At 42.3% G+C, this 16893-nt stretch overlaps 1 protein-coding gene across 2 annotated transcripts in view; it reads right to left on the reverse strand.

Moving 5' to 3' along the window:
• Positions 1–10346, reverse strand: part of UBQLN1 (ubiquilin 1) — a 57542-nt gene extending 47196 nt beyond the window's left edge. The window contains exon 1 of one of the 2 annotated variants that reach the window (XM_027550097.1): positions 9866–10346. In XM_027550097.1, coding sequence (XP_027405898.1) covers positions 9866–10045 — 180 coding nt within the window. In that variant the 5' untranslated portion in view covers positions 10046–10346. The remainder of the gene's footprint in view (positions 1–9865) is intronic. The other variant, XM_027550098.1, reaches the window with a different exon arrangement.
• Between the last annotated feature and the right edge of the window lie 6547 nt (positions 10347–16893).

Here is a 16893-nt window from a genome sequence, read left to right on the forward strand (position 1 = left end):
AAGCCTCAAACCCGTGCTCCACAAGAAAAGCCGCCACAATGAGAAGCCCTGCACACCACAGCTGGAGAGAAGCCCCCGCTCTCTGCAACTAGAGAAAGCCCAAGTGCACCACTGAAGACCAAGCAGAGCCGAAAAATAAGATAAATATTTTTTAAAATAAATGCTATTGGACACTTGATTAAAGTAAGACTAAACGTCACCTTTTTCTAAGCAAATCACACTGTTAAAATATTCCCAACTAAGCACAAAACACTGCAAAAAAAACACTTTAACACACTATTTGCTCATTCACTCTATAAATATTTGCATTACTCAATGTGTGCCAAGTACAATACTAGGCAGGTACCATGGGATTAAGAGGTAAGCAAAACAGCCCCTATCTTTGTAAATTCTTACAGTATGGGGAGGGAAGGATAAAGTCCATTTAATCACAAAATGGTATCAGAGATTATAGTCACTGATCTAATTTAGAGTGGCAAGTCCAAGCAAACTTCAATGAACTAATATTTAAATAAACCTAAAGGCTGAAAAGCCAACCAGAGAAAAGTCAAGGCGCCTTGAAGGTGTGGACTCCAGAGTCAGTCACTGGATTTCAATCTAGGCTCACTAAATACCAAGTGTATACATTTAACCACTTCTCTAACCTGAGTCTTCGTTTCTTCATTTTTAAATAACAGGTAACAATAGTACTTTCATCATAAAGTTGTGAAACTTTAAAAAGTATTAATGCAATATGCCTTAGTATAATAAGCCTGTAGTAAGTATTATGTTACTGTCATTAGCAGCATTGGCAAAAGCTCAAAAGGACAAAGAGCTAGTGATAGTTGGAGGAAAAGACTTAAAAACAGCTGAAACGCAGTGAATGCCCGGGGACAGGTGAGCAGGAAACAAAGCATGAAGACCTTATTAGCTATGCTATCTAATTCTGAAGTCTCTAACTAAAAGTGGCTACTGAACACTTGACAGGTGGCTAGTTTTAAGATATGCTGTGCGTGTAAAATACACACCAGATCTTGAACACCTAGTATGAAAAAGAAAAGTATCTTAATTTTTAAAATATCAGTTACATGTTGAAATGATACTTAAGATACACTAGGTTAAAAAATATATATTACAATTACAAACCCAAAGACAGAAACAACCCAAGTGACACTGACAGCTGAATGGATAGACAAAATGGGATATATACATATCATAGTACACACATACAATGGAGTATCTTTCAGCCTTAAAGAAGGAAATTCTGTCACATGCTGAAACATGGATGAAACATAAGGACACTATGCTAAGTGAAATAAGGTAGTCACAAAAGGACCAATATTATGATTCCACTCTTATGAGAAACCTAAGTAGTCAAATTCATAGAGACAAAAGGCAGAATGGTACTTGCCAGAGGCTGGCAGGATGGGATAATGGGGAACTATTGTTTATAGGTACAGGGTTTTGGTTTAAAATGAAAAGAATTCTAGAGATGGATGGTGGTGATGGTTGCACAGCAATATGAATGTATTTAAGGTCACTGAACTAATTGTACACTCAAAAATGGTTAGGATGGTAAATTTTATGTTCTAAGTATTCTAATAAAAATTAATTTTTTAAGTGGCTATGAGAAAAATTATATATGCAGCTTGCATTATATCTCTACCAGTCACACTGCTAAACTTATGTCATGGCAAAATTTTCAAATAAGAAAGGTTTTGAGGAACCATGTGACAAAATCTGGATCTAGTGAGACCTAATGGCCTATAGCAGGAGTCAGCAAATTTCCGGTAAAGGGATAGACAGTAAATATTTTCAGCTCTATGGGCTGTTCTGAAAGTACAGATAATATAGAGGTGAATGGGCATGGTGAATTTGGCTCACTCTAGTTGGCTGACACCTGCCTTAAGACATTCACTGTAAGCAACAGCTCCTCCCAGCTCAGTCTTAATTTTCAGGAATCGTATAAACCAGCTCTATAGTCAGAGCCTTCCATAGGGAGAGGTATTTACTACCATGGAATCAGCAAACACTACAAATTAGTGCTGTTTTCCCCCAAAGAACTAGCTGATAAACATCTACTAGCACACCACTTAGCTTAGGTAAAGAATTAACTTCTCGTCTATGCATTTAAAAGCATACTGGCTGGAAAAACAGTCATTCAAAATTTTCTTCTTTTTGTCGGCAAACAGTCCGACACAACTGAGTGACTGAACTGAACTGATTCAAGTCTTTCTGGGTTCTGTGGTTGAGATGAAGCTTCTCAGTTAAGAAAGGTTGTTCTAAAAAAAAAAAGAAAAGCTCTTCTAGAAAAATTGTTTCAGTAACTAGAAGCAAGAATGAACATCCTGTGGCAGTCAAGAGTGTTGAGCTGAAGGGAGAGCAGTTTCAAATGAAGCCATGAGAAGAGGGCAGAAAACAATGAGACTATGTATAGCCAGCTGTCCAAATTCACGAACGCAGAGGGAGACTTTGGGCCTTGAGCATTTGCAGATTTTGGTATCCACAGTGGGTCCTGGAACCAATCCCTGGTGACACCGATGGACAACTGTACTGCACTCAGTAAACACTAAGTAACTGGTGGTGGTGGTGGCAGTTCAGTCACTAAGTCATGTCTGACTCTTGCAACCCCGTGGACTGTAGCCCGCCAAGGTCCTCTGTTCATGGGATTTTCCAGGCAAGATACTGGAGTGGGTTGCCATTTCCCTTCCAGCATATCTTCCCGACTCAGGGATCAAACTCATGTCTCCCACTTTCTGGCCGATTCTTTACAGCTGAGCCACCAGGGAAGCACATCTTCCCAAACCAGGGACTGAACCCAGGTCTCCCTCATTGCAGGTGGATTCTTTACCAGACTGAGCCACCAGGGAAGCCCAAGAACACTGGAGTGGGCAGCATGTCCCTTCTCCAAGGGATCTTCCCAACCCCGGAATCGAACCAGGGTTTCCAGCCTCACAGGCAGATTCCTTACCAGTTGAGATACCAGGGAAGTCCTAAGTAATTGGTACTGATTATTAATTACCCATTATCATGCATATGGCCTAGATTCAGTTATAAACAAATATTTACTTAGCCCATACAATGTGCTAGGCTTTGGTAACACTACTGGGAACAACCACAGATCTTCTCTAGCACACACACACACACACACACACACACAAATTAATCAAATAATCACATGAATACAGGCTTTAAGTTGTAATAAACTATGACCCAAACCAGGATACTGTGAGAAAGTACAATGGGGAATCTCAACCTACTCTGGAAAATTAAGGATACTTCTTTGAGAAAGTAACCTTTGCACTGAGTGGGAATAGCCAGAGTGAGAGGCATTCTGGGTATGAGAAAGTAACCTTTGCACTGAGTGGGAATAGCCAAAGAGTGAGAGGCATTCTGGGTAGCAAGAACAAACTGCACAAAACTCCTCAGGCAGGGGGGGAAAAAAAGTGATTAACAGACCAAGGAACTAAAAAGTCAATAAGGCAAAAGCCAAGTGACCAAGGAGGAAAGATGGCATCGGACTGGAGAGGCAGGAAGGAACCTTATCACACAAGGCCTCATGGCCCCATTAAGTCAAGTCCAAGATCAATGGGGAGCTGTTAGTTTATGTAGAGAGTAACATGATCTGATTAATATTTTTCAGAGACTGCTCTAGGAGTTAATGGGGGTGCAGGGAGGGAACCGACCAGTAGGCTACCATAGTTTCTACGTGAGAAATAATGGCAACTTAGTGAAGTCAATCCTCAGTCTTGAAACTATCTATGTAATCTATTAAATACTCCATTGCAGCAATTTTTGGCCTCAGGACACCACTATTACAAATTTGAAACCCCACAGAGCTTTTGAAACTCCATGGAGCTTTTAAGTAGGTTAAAGCTACTGATATACTATAAATTAAAACTAAGAAATCTTTAAAAATATAAATTTACAATAATAAACTCATTACATTAATAGAAGAATTTTCTTTTTTTTTTAACCAAAAGTAACTATTTTCCTAGTGTGAAGAATAACTGTTTTAAATTTTTGTAAATAACTTCAATCTCATATTGGAAGACAACTGAATTTTTACATCTGTCTTGGTATCCCACATCTTACAGATTCTGAAAAAATACGTTGTTTGTTTCTGAGAAAATTAGAGTGAAAAAACCATCTTGGAAAATTATGAAAGCAGTGTTGAGCTTATGATCCTCCTAGAAGGGCTATGGGGACCCCCAGACCATATTAAGAACTGCTGCTTGCGTAATAGAAAGTCAAGTAATCACAACAAAACGCTTCATAGCAGGAAAGCTAAAAGAGACAGTAACAAGTATTACACACAATGGAAAGTAACTGGAATCCTCTTGTATTGTTGGCAGGAAAAAAAACTGGTACAACCACTTCGGAAAATAGTTTGGCAGTCCCAAGAGCAGGTCAATAGACAGCTATCATGTGACCCAATAATTCAACTCAAAAGGCATATGCTCAAGAATATGTCCACAAAAAACTTGTGTTAAGTATTCACCTTGGCCTTACAATAGTCAAAAAGTAGAGACACTCTAAATGTCCATCAATTGAGGAATGAATCAACTGGAGAAATAAAATGTGGGGTACGCTGGAATATTATTCAGCAGTAAAATACATGCTACAACACAGATGAACCTTGGAAACATTGTGCTTCTTAAGAAACCAGGCACAAGTTTTCAAAATCTGGTGTCTATTTTACCCCTTCAGCACATTTCAAATCAGTCCAACCACATTTTAAGGGCTCAACAGTCAGACACAGCTTGAGGCACACCTATGGACCGAAGTTCTAGATCTACACTATAAAGTCTTTGTTTTAAATGAAGTTTGTGATAATGACCCTGAGTCAGTGTAATTTCCCCTATCAAGGAAAAGTTCAATTCTATTCAGTACAGTATGTACATTATATCTAAGTATGTTAACAACACGTACATTATATTAATATTTTTCTAAAAGATTCAAGTGATGAAGATATTTCCCAAAACTAGAATACACTGCCTGATTACTTCAGATGACTGTATTTCAAAATCTTAAGACTATAGTCTAGAGAACTATAAAAATCCCAAAGCAACCTAGTCAGTAGCTAGTATATAGAAGTTCCGTCTTTTCTCTGCACTAATTTTAACTACAACATTCTCCTGGACTTCATCTTGCTTACTGACACTTAGAAATCCTCAAACTGTTTCCAATAGCAAATAATGAATAAGAGAAAACATAATCTCATACACAGGGATTTTGCCATTACACATTTAAAAAAATCTATTTACTTATATCATGAAAACCCTTACTAATGAAACCACCTTGGAAAGACACAGTAAAAGTTTATATTCCAACCACCTTTATGTAGAAATTTAAACATTACCCCATTGAGCACTCAACGAAAAAATAAATTTCACATTAATTTCAAAAAGTATAAGCTTTATCATCAACCTTGAATGAGTTAAAATTGAATACAAGCTGTATTAAAGTATCCTGTTTCTCCCTGTTACAAACAGAAACAGAGGGAAAAATAAGAAACTTAATAACCACCTTACAACTTGTTTATACCTTATCCAAGAAATTAAATATAATTTCATCCAATCAATTAGAACACCCTCATATACATACTCCAGAATACTAGAGTGGGTAGCCTTTCCCTTCTCCAGCGGATCTTCCAGACCCAGGAATTGAACCAGGGTCTCCTGCAATGCAGGCGGGTTCTTTACCAACTGAACTATCACAGAAGCCCTGATACTATTTCGGCACAGTGTAGTAAAAGAATTTACATTACACAGAAAACAGATTTTTAAATTGTAGAAAATGGGATGTGTCTAATAGAAAGCCTAAGCCTTCAATATTATTTTCTGTAGGTCTTCTGCTTATCCTTTTTATCTCTAAGATTACATAAGAACTTTCAGGACCAAATACTTCCCAATTTTTTACAAAACATTTTCAGTGAAATCCCAACGTCATTAAGCTTGTTTTATTGACGAATTTTAATCTGTAGTAAACAGTTTAAATCTGTGAAACCCTCAGAGAAAAACTTAAAATTATAGATGACAGAACTTCTCTTGTGCTTTAAGTAGAATTTTTCAAACCATGTGAAAACTACTTTTCTTATTCTTGTACATTTTTGCAAATGTACTTCCCCCTAACAGAGCCCACAGGTAGTTCTATTTGTCTTCAGGTTCTTGACGCAATGAATGATAAGCTTAAATTTTTATCACATTTTCTACTTTAAAAGAAAGTATTTTTCAAAATAAAAATTCAACTACCATGAGAAAACACTGCTGCAGAAAGACTTTATCTGTTTAAGTTTTACTTTGGTTACAGAGGAGTAAAACTAAAACTTCCACAGAATTTGAAATTCTAATTTCACCATCAAAAAAGTTAAAAAATCCTCACAGATAATAGTATAATAAACTGATCTAAATGAATTTTTCTATTTACAAAATATTGACTTTCTTTCTAATCTTTTACAGTAAAATGCTTAAGCATGGCTGCTTTAAGCAGCCAGAATAATGGAGACCTGAACCTGAAATCCTAGAAAGAACTATGGTCTTCAAAAGTTAACATGGCTACACACTCATTAGAGTAACAAAATAAAAAAGAATGATATTATCAAATGTTTGTAGGAATGTGGAGCAACAGGAATTCCCATGCACTGTCAGTGGGACTGTAAAGTACAAGCACTTTAAAAAAATACAACAGTTCCTTATGAAAACTAAACATTCAGCTTCCCTGTTACACACACTCATTCCACTTCTAAGCATTAACAAGACAGATAAAAGCATTCATCCAACAAAGAGAGTTGTACAGAAGTGTTCAGAGCAACTCACTGGAAAGAGTCCAGGTGACTTTCAATATGAAAATGGATAAATTATGGTGGTATATTCACACAATGGAAGACAAAAAGCAATAAAAAGAAAGAACTACTGTGATATATAATCAGTTCAGTTCAGTTGCTCAGTCGTGTCCGACTCTTTGTGACCCCATGAACTGCAGCACGCCAGGCCTCCCTGTCCATCACCATCTCCCGGAGTTCACTCAAACTCACATCCATCAAGTCGGTGATGCCATCCAGCCATCTCATCCTCTGTCATCCCCTTCTCCTCCTGCCCCCAATCCTTCCCAGTATCAGAGTCTTTTCCAATGAGTCAACTCTTCGCATGAAGTGGCCAAAGTACTGGAGTTTCAGCTTCAGCATCATTCCTTCCAAAGAAATCCCAGGGCTAATCTCCTTCAGAATGGACAGGTTGGATCTCCTTGCAGTCCAAGGGACTCTCAAGTCTTCTCCAACACCACAGTTCAAAAGCGTCAATTCTTCGGCGCTCAGCTTTCTTCACAGTCCAACTCTCACATCCATACATGACCACTGGAAAAACCACAGCCTTGACTAGATGGACCTTTGTTGGCAAAGTAATGTCTCTGCTTTTCAATATGCTATCTAGGTTGATCATAACTTTTCTTCCAAGGAGTAACATATTAGTCTCAAAACCCTAAGCTGAATGAAAAAGCCTTACCCAACAGAGTGTATCCTGTATACCATTTATGTGAAACTCTATATTTAACTTATATGCAGAGTACATCATGAGAAACCCTGGGCTGGAAGAAGCACAAGCTGGAATCAAGACTGCCAGGAGAAGTATCAATAAGCTCAGATATGCAGATGACACCACCCTTATGGCAGAAAGTGAACAGGAACTAAAAAGCCTCTTGATGAAAGTGAAAGAGGAGAGTGAAAAGGTTGGCTTAAAGTTCAACATTCAGAAAACGAAGATCATGGCATCTAGTCCCATCACTTCATGGGAAATAGATGGAGAAACAGTGGAAACAGTGTCAGATTTTATTTTTGGGGGGCTCCAAAATCACTGCAGATGGTGACTGCAGCCATGGAATTAAAAGACGCTTACTCCTTGGAAGGACTGAACTGAACTGAACTACAATAAGCAAAACGAGTCCATAGAGAAAAACAGTGGTTCAATCGGGGAGAGTGACTGAACTCACTAGGAAAGGGCAAGAGGGAACTTTCCAGTTAATTATAAAGCTCTACAACTCCAGAAGACTTCAGATTACACAGGTGTATTTGTGTAAACCCGTGGAATGGCAACTGGCTGCATTTCACTGCAAGTCAAATTTACCTTCAAAAATTTTAAGTTGAAAACCTGAACTCAAGGGTTCAGTTCAGTGGCTGAGTTGTATCCGACTCTTTGCGATCCCATGGACTGCAGCACGCCAGGCTTCCCTGTCCATCACCAACTCCCAGACCTTATTCAAACACGTCCATTGAGTCGGTGATGCCATCCAATCATCTCATCCTCTGTCGTCCCCTTCTCCTCCCGTCCTCAATCTTTCCCAGCATGAGGGTCTTTTCAAATGAGTCAGTTCTTCGCATCAGGTGGCCAAAGTATTGGAGTTTCAGCTTCAGCCTCAGTCCTTCCAATGAATATTGAGGACTGATTTCCTTTAGGATAGACTGGTTGGATCTCCTTGCTGTCCAAGGGACTCTCAAGAGTCTTCTCCAACACTACAGTTCAAAAGCTTAACATGTACTAATACTTGTAACTTGCTTTGAATTGCATCCAAAAAATAAAATTGACCAATAAATGATTGTGTGATAAAGCATAAAGCAAGATGCTAACTGTAGGTGATGGACACGTGAGAGTTCACTGCACAATTATTCCAACTTTCCTGTACGCTGGAAAATACTTTAAAAATTAAGGGAAAATTTTATAGGAAAATTGAGAGACCAAAAAAATAGGGATTCAAAAGGTGGTCAAAGTTTCTCACGATGCTACACATTCTTACTACTTGACAGAATACACCACCTTTCATAATCATTTAAACAAATACCGCAATTATTTATTGTTCCTTAAGGGAAACTTACAGGTACGTTTCATTTTTGCTTCCTCATAAACTGTTCACACTGTCTTGATATCTGCTGACCAACTGTCTGAGATCAATTCAGTAATTACGGAAATATTCTGAGACGTATGTTTAACAAAAACTAAAACCATTTAAGTTCCTCAAGATCATTAATTAACTGCAATAAATGTATTCCTGAACAGATTTTAAGCGGTAAATTACTTTTAAATTTCCTCCATTAACTCCAGGTTCGTGCTCTTTCATCTGACTGCAATTGCTAACATGTGAATAACGTTGCTATTCCTCTAAAATCAAACAAAAACCTCCCCAACGACTGGCATCTAAAGAATGACAAATACACTTAAAAAAAAACAAAAAACACAGAACCAGCAAGTCGTCAATGAAAGTCATCCACCTTTCTCCTTAAGCCTAGTTCTATGAAGATTCGGCTGAAAGCAATTTCTACGTCATAGCTCATTTTTTCCTTTAAAGACTGGAAGGTGGGAAAGATTTCATCGGTCAAAACGCAGAACTAAATGCACACGTGCTCTTCACCCCAAAAATCTACTTTAACCCCCAGGCAGGTAAAACAATGAGCACCCCCTCTTTTTTTTTTTTCCTCCAAGAGACAAAACCGCAGACCGGGCTGAGCCAAACCCTCGCCCAGCCTCCACCCCGCCCAAGCCAGGCGGCGGGTCTCTTTCCTTTGTGCGGAGTCAGAGGGAGGCGGCTGGAGGCGGGGAACTAGGGGAGGAGGCTGGGGTCGGCGGACGCCGGAGCAAGAGGAAGGCGCAGAGGAGAGCGGCATCGGCGCGTCCCATAAACAGGCCAAGAGACCCCGCCACAAACCTCTGCGGTGTCCCCAGCAGCAAACCCACAAACCTGGGTGTGATCTAATTTGGGATCAGACCCAGGAGAAAGGCCGAGGGCACCTCCGGAGACGACCCCTTCCTCCCAAGCCCTTGCAAAACCGTCTCCTCCTGCCGCTGGCGGAGGTCCTGCCGCCATCCCCGCCCCGCCCCGCGCCTAGCGCGGCCCTCACCTGCTGGACGGAGCTGTTCTCGGGCACTGCGAACTCCTCCTTCTCCTTCGGGGTCTTCACGGTGACTTTCATGATCTTGGGTTCCGTGGAGGCGGTGGCGGCAGGGGCGCCGGCACCTTCGGCCGCGGCGGCGTTGTCCTGGGAACTCGGAGGGCCGCCGCTTTCACTATTCTCGGCCATGGCGGCGGCGGTGACTCAGGCGCAAAGGAGGGAGCGGGTGAGCGAGCGGGAGCCAGGCAACGCCAGAGCCGGCCTGGCCTGGCCGGGCAGCGGAGAATGTGGGGCGCGCTACCTCAGTGACAACTGGCTCAGGGCCGCCCTGGTGGGCGAGGAGCCGCGGAGCTTGGCGTGGGCTCCGGCGCAGGCCCTGGTCGGGCGCTCAGCAGCCGCTGTGTGTTCAGACGGCGATGAGTCGCAGCGACATCCGCAGCAGCCACCGCCACCGCCGCTTCCTCCTCCCCGCCCCTCCCCCTACGCCGCTCTGCCCGCGCCGCGCGGGGCACGCCGGGTAAGGCGGCTGGCGACGTCGCCGAGTCATGCCTAGCCGGCGCGATTTGGTTCTCTGAGTGCTTTTCTTTCCGTCTCCCGCTCCACTGCTCAAAGCGTAGGCGCGTCTAGAATGAAGGACTGAAAACAAAGTGGGGTGGAAGAGGTCAGTTCATTCCTTCTTACCCCTTTCAGCAAAAAATAAATTTGGGGGTTCTGGGCGCACGAGGATGACGTCACGGCTAGCGAAATTACTGGAAAGGGAGCTAGACCACCGGGCACTGCGGCCGGAAATGCGCCTGCGCGATGGTAGGCCAGGTAGTTCTCCCCCACTCTCTCACCTCACTGGCGGTTACGGTCCGCATGCCCTAGGAGCCTGAGCTTGCTTCACGGTGTACCCCACTGGGAGGAGGGTCCAGAACAAATGCCCGCGAGGGTTTTTTGTAGTTGATAGTTAAATGTGCTTAAATTTTGCGTACTTTAAAAATTTTAAACGCTTGCTTTTACTACACGGTGCGCTAGAATTGACAGACAAGTTAATGGACGAAAAAAAATCATCATAAAGAAAGGAAGATGGAATACGCCCCTGTAGCCAGCCTGCTGTACTCCGAGCAGTCAGTGCTCCGGGGCCAGAGCCTCCCACCCTGGTCAGCCAGGTTTGGTCAGGTGATCAGGCCTCCTATGTTGGCAGTGGTGCGCTAGCCCACCTGTGAATTCTCTGTGAATACTGTCCCGTAAGATGTTTGGGGCAGAAACATAGTATCCAAGGCGTGCCCTCCCAGCTGGGACAACACAGTGTAGCTGAAGTGTTCATTTATATTCTATCAAATTAACTTACTGCTCTGTTTCAGACTTTAGATGACAAAAAAGGTTCAAAAATTATTTTCAGTGTAATACATGTGTAAATAAGAAACAGGAAGTTAATTTTCCCCTAGAGAATATTAAATTTGAAATGACCTCATCACTTGCCTTTAAAGATGACTTGCAAGGAATGTACAACACTGGACATAAACTTCATAAACCAGTATTGCGCAAATGTAAACTTTGACACCACACCGTGACCCAGATGTGCAAAGGTACACTTTGTATTTCTGTTCTTAAACCGTCCCACTCTGTTCTAGCTCTTTTAAGTACTCTTGCATGAAGTCCACTTAGCAGAGCCACTCTGAAATCTGGGTCTAAAGTTCTGAACGTGTAAATTGCTATAGCGACGTCATTTCTTATCAAAGAAGTTTCTGGCAGCATTTTTCAACAACATGAAGAAATTACACAGAGCTTTCTGCTAAAGAATGGCTGTTTACATACGTTTAGATGTGAAGTAATCATCACTCCTCAAGGTAGAAAGTTCCACCGTTGGAAAACGTTTATATCTAACTCTGCACTTATGAAATTGCTCTGTGATTATCTCTGTCTTACATTAATTCCTAAAAAGTTTTGATGTCTTTGCACGATTTATGTGGTAATATAATTTATCTGTAAACATATACAGTATAATAATTCATTATGGACATTTTTAGAAACAGCCCTACCCTGAAAGAAACCTTTGAGGCATGGGTTTAGATCAGGGATTAGCAAACTTTCAGAGACTAGATCCTAGGTATGTTGGGCTTTGTGGGCCATGCATTCTCTGTCTCAAATACTCAGCTCTGCCCTCATATCACGAAGCAACTATAGACAATACATAAAAGAATAAGCCTGATTGTGTCCTGGTAAAACTACTTAAAAAAAAAACCCAATTTGGCCCAGGAGGTCTAAATGTCTATTTGAGGCATTTTCTTTTTAATATCTTTTGTTTATTAATAGTCTAGAAAAAAATAACAAGAGCGTACTTCATTCATTCTATAAACATTGATTGAGTACATTAATGTTGAAGATCCAGAGGAATAAGATTCAGTCTCTGCCCTCAAAAAACTTAGAAGCAAGTTGGATGAGGGGTAAAAAATGGAAGGAGGAGGAGATAAGCAGTGCCATGCCATGTGTTAAAAACCAACTCTTCAGAAAATAAGCTTTGATACTTTTTTTTTAGCATTTCCCAATCCCCCTTGATGTAAATACTTGCAAAATGGCCAATCTCAAGCTACCAACTTGAGGTCCTTGCTCACAAAATTCCTGACATTTCATCATTAAGTTTTCATAAGTGAAATATGAGCCAGGTGTAAGTGGATAGATCCCATTTTTTAAGTCTCAATATTCAAAATTCAACTATAATAATAAGAGGTGATTGTTCACATGGTAGAAGAATTCTTCCTTGACAAAATGAGTCAATGGATTCAATCAGTCAACAAGAATTTATTGAGCAAACTTTAATCCTGTGTCCAGGAACTTACATAGTAACACAAGATGGTACATATGTCCAAAAGTGGTATAAATAACAGCCATTGATCATGCTTCCATTGTCTCAAAAATGAAGCCCAAGCTCCTTAACTAGGTACAAGGCCTTCCACAACTTAACTCCTCCTCTCTCAAGCTTCACTCCCATTACTCTATAGAAAGGATCTGCTGCAAACAAGTTTATTCTCATCTCTAGAAATACTTGTACATTGTATTTTTCTCACCTAGGATCACTCCTTCAAGTCAATACACTCCCCCACGTGCCCATTATTACTGCTGCTTCCCTAACAGAAAACACCCAAGCAGAATCATTTTTTTCTCTGACCTCCACCATAATTATTTGTACACGTCACCTGACAATTCATCACTTGTAACATACCTTCTATTATCTAAAGCTATTTCTCCTGTTACCAGTCCAGATCACACCCTCATTAATTCTGGCCTAGGTTGCAACAATAACCTCCTCCAGATGCCCTTGTTTCCAGGTTGAAGTCACCATCCTCAAAACTATTTATTATTGGTGCCATATGTTATCCCTGTAGAACTAAATTTTGATTATGACACCCAGATAATTGTCATTAGCTCTCCACAGAGTTTCAAAGTAATATCTCATTCCTATCTTAACCCTAAATCAAGTGAGTCCATTAAGCATTCCAAGCTTGTTTTGTGCTTTCCTGCCTCTAGGCTTCAACACAACATTTTCACTGCAAATTGAAATTCTTATCTCTCATTTTGACTTCATTGTTTTACCCATCTTTCAAGACTTCCCTGAATTGAAACTTTGCCTAACAGTTTTTCCCTGATAATGTTTTTTTGATTAGACATATTCTCTAAATACTCTATATTCCCATATGACTTTATTACCTTTCTGGTGTCACTTACCCATTTGGTCTTGTGTTATACTTAGTTGTGTGCACATTTATTAGACAAGGTCCTTGAAAACAGGGTCAAGTCTCAATTGTCATATGTACCATGCAATGCCTAAGCTAATTTCTTGGCATGATAGCATTTTCTGCTAAAGTTAATGAATTATTGAACTGTCCCTTTTACCACTAGAGAAGAAATTCATTTAAATCAGTAAATCAGAGGGGGCTCCATTTAGGACCCCAAGGGATCCTGGAGATGGCTGTCCCTCACCAGACATCCCGGAACCCCCTCCAACACATTTGAGGCCAGGCACTACTAGCCAGCTCCCTGGACTCCTGTCCCATGGCCTCCTGGCTGGACTCTCCTTTGCAGTGGGGTCCTCCTTGGGTCTCTTGCCCCTACTACTTCTGCTGCTGCTTCCATTGCTGGCGGCCCAGGGTGGGGGCGGCCTGCAGGCAGCCCTGCTGGCCCTTGAGGTGGGGCTGGTGGGCCTGGGGGCCTCCTACCTACTTCTTTGTACAGCTCTGCACCTGCCCCCCAGTCTGTTCCTACTCCTGGCTCAGGGCACTGCACTGGGGGCTGTCCTCAGTCTGAGCTGGCGCCGAGGCCTCCTGGGCGTCCCTCTGGGCCTTGGGGCTGCCTGGCTCCTCGCCTGGCCAGGCCTGGCTCTACCTCTGGCAGCTCTGGCAGCAGGGGGCAAATGGGTGCGACAGCAGGGCCCCCGCATGCGCCGGGGCATCTCTCGACTCTGGTTGCGGGCTCTGCTGCGCCTATCACCCATGGTCTTCCGGGCCCTGCAGGGCTGGGGAGCCGTGGGGGACCGGGGCCTATTTGCACTGTACCCCAAGACCAACAAGGATGGTTTCCGTAGCTGTATTCCTGTCCCTGGGTCCCGACGGGGTAATCCTCGCACTGCCCGACACCCACTAGCCCTTTTGGCCAGGTTTTTGGCCCTGTGCAAAGGCTGGAACTGGCGCCTGGCCCCGGGCCAGCCAAAGTTTAGCCACCTGCCTGCCCCCCTGGGCTGTCCACACACTGGCCAGTTGGGGCCTGCTTTGGGGTGAGCGGCCCAGCCGTATTCCCCGGCTGCTTCCACGCAGCCAGCGCCAGCTGGGCCCTCCTGCCTCCCACCAGCCACCGCCAGGGATGCTCGCTGGGCGGAGATCCCGAGCCTGCCAGTCCCCGGCCCTGCCTCCCTGGAGGTGACCAATTCCAGCTCCTCCCAAGCCCGAATCCAGAGCATTGAGCACTTTATCTCCCACTACTCAGTGAAGTTTCTTCATTCCCTGCCCTCTCCTCCCATTCACCCCACACCCCACACCTCACCCCCCAGCCCTTCAGCCTCGAGACAGGCAGCCTCCTCTGCCATGGAGTCTGGGAAGGATACTTTGTGTTCTCCTGATGCTCCTCCCCACCCTAAGTTATTGCTGTTCTCCTGCTGTGTGTGTGCTCATCCTCACCCTCATGGCTCAGGCCTGGGGCCAGGGGTGGCAATGGGTGGAAAGAGTCATGTTTTGTTTTGTTTTTTTTTTCTCTCTTTGATTTTGTTTTTCTGTCTCCCTTCCAACCTGTCCCCTTTCCCCCACCAAAAAAAAAAAGAAGAAGAAAAAGACAAACAAATAAAATACCTGAGCAGAACTGTAAAATAAATAAATAAATCAGTAAATCATATTTTATACTCCTTTGTCTCCTGCAAGGTTTATGTCGTAGTGATAGATATCGATACATACATACAATACTTAACTTGAACCTGATTTGCTTTGCAATAGTTTCAGAGGAAGGAAATATTATTTCACCTCCTGCTTGGTGCAGGGGAAGGAAGGAAAGTCAGAGAAGGATTTTAAAGTGAAGTGAAAGGAATTTGAGTTGCATGTAAAGGAATGGATGTGATTTGGTTAAGTGTGTTGAAAGGGGCAACTTCATGAGAAAGAGGCAGTGGTGAGAAATAGAAACTCTGCTAGGGCACTGATCTAAAACTGTGGTCCACAGCCTAGGAACAGTCCATTAGTATCTCTAGGGCTACTTCCAAATCAAAGGGAAAAGGGTGAAATGTTCAATAAGTTTCTGAGCCTTAACCCTGGAGAAGTGTTAATGGTGAGGAGGGTTGTTTACTAATTTGTCAACTAAAACTCTAGACCACTGGGTAGGATTTACAAATAGACCTACGGCCACTACACACTTTGAATACAAGCTGCTCAGTTGGTTCCCACAGCTGTGCCAACCAGCAGTGGCACTAGAGAAGGAGATATAGCAAGCCTCTCTGAAGAAAACACCTGTGGTTCTTATTTTGTTCCAGTCTCATCTTTTTTTTTTTTACTTTTTATTTTGAAATAATTATAGACTCACATGGAAGCAGCAAAAATAGTACTCCAAAGAGTCCTGTGTACCCTTCACCTAATTTCTCTCTATGGTGACATCTTAAATTTTTGCTGCACAATATTTAGCTAGGAAATTGACATGTTAACTGGGCTATAAGCCTTATTCAGTTTTTACCATATTTTTAAATCTTCATTGATTTGTGCATGTGTGTATATCTGTCCAATTTTATCCTGTGTATAAATTCATGTAACCATAGCTAGATGCCAAGGTACAGAACTATTCCATCATCAGTCTCACCATTTTTTGTCATTCCTATACAGCAGGGGTTCTCAATCTTGACGCTACTGACATTTGAAACCACAGCATTCTTTGTTTAAAGCAATGAGGAGGTGCTGTGCATTATAGGATTTTTAGCAACATCCCTGACCTCTGCTTAGTAGATGCAGGCAGTACAAAGAACAACCAGGAGAAATACTGGTGGTGGTTTAGTAGCTAAGTCGTGTCCAACTCTTGTGACCCCATAGACTGTAGCCCGCCAGTTTCCTCTGTCCTTGGGATTTCCTAGGCAAGAACACTGGAGTGGGTTCTTCTCCAGGGGAACTTCCCAACTCAGGGCTTGAACCTGAGTCTCCTGCATTGTAGGTGGATTCTTTACCATCTGAACCACCAGAGAAGCTGACCTCTACTCAGTAGATGCAGGTAGTACTACCACCCCACCACTGTTAGGACCATCACAACTGTTTCTCAAAATTGCCAAATGTCCCTTGGGAAACAAGCTATACAGAGAGCTGATGGGGTCATCCCTACCACCTACATTTTTCCTCTTTCTCTATCACAAATTGGAATCGCAAGTGTTATCAGTTATCGAAGAATCATATTTTACTACCAAGTTTAGTTAATTCTGAATTGATTATATTACTCATGATGAACCTTACTGTGGGTTTTCTCCAGTATAGGTAAGTATTGCCAGGATTCCATTATAAACTTGCATTTAATCTGTTATTACATTTCATCTGCTCATCTCT

The sequence above is a fragment of the Bos indicus x Bos taurus genome, chromosome 8 (assembly GCF_003369695.1).
Source record: "Bos indicus x Bos taurus breed Angus x Brahman F1 hybrid chromosome 8, Bos_hybrid_MaternalHap_v2.0, whole genome shotgun sequence".
Classification (NCBI taxonomy): Eukaryota; Metazoa; Chordata; class Mammalia; order Artiodactyla; family Bovidae; genus Bos; species Bos indicus x Bos taurus.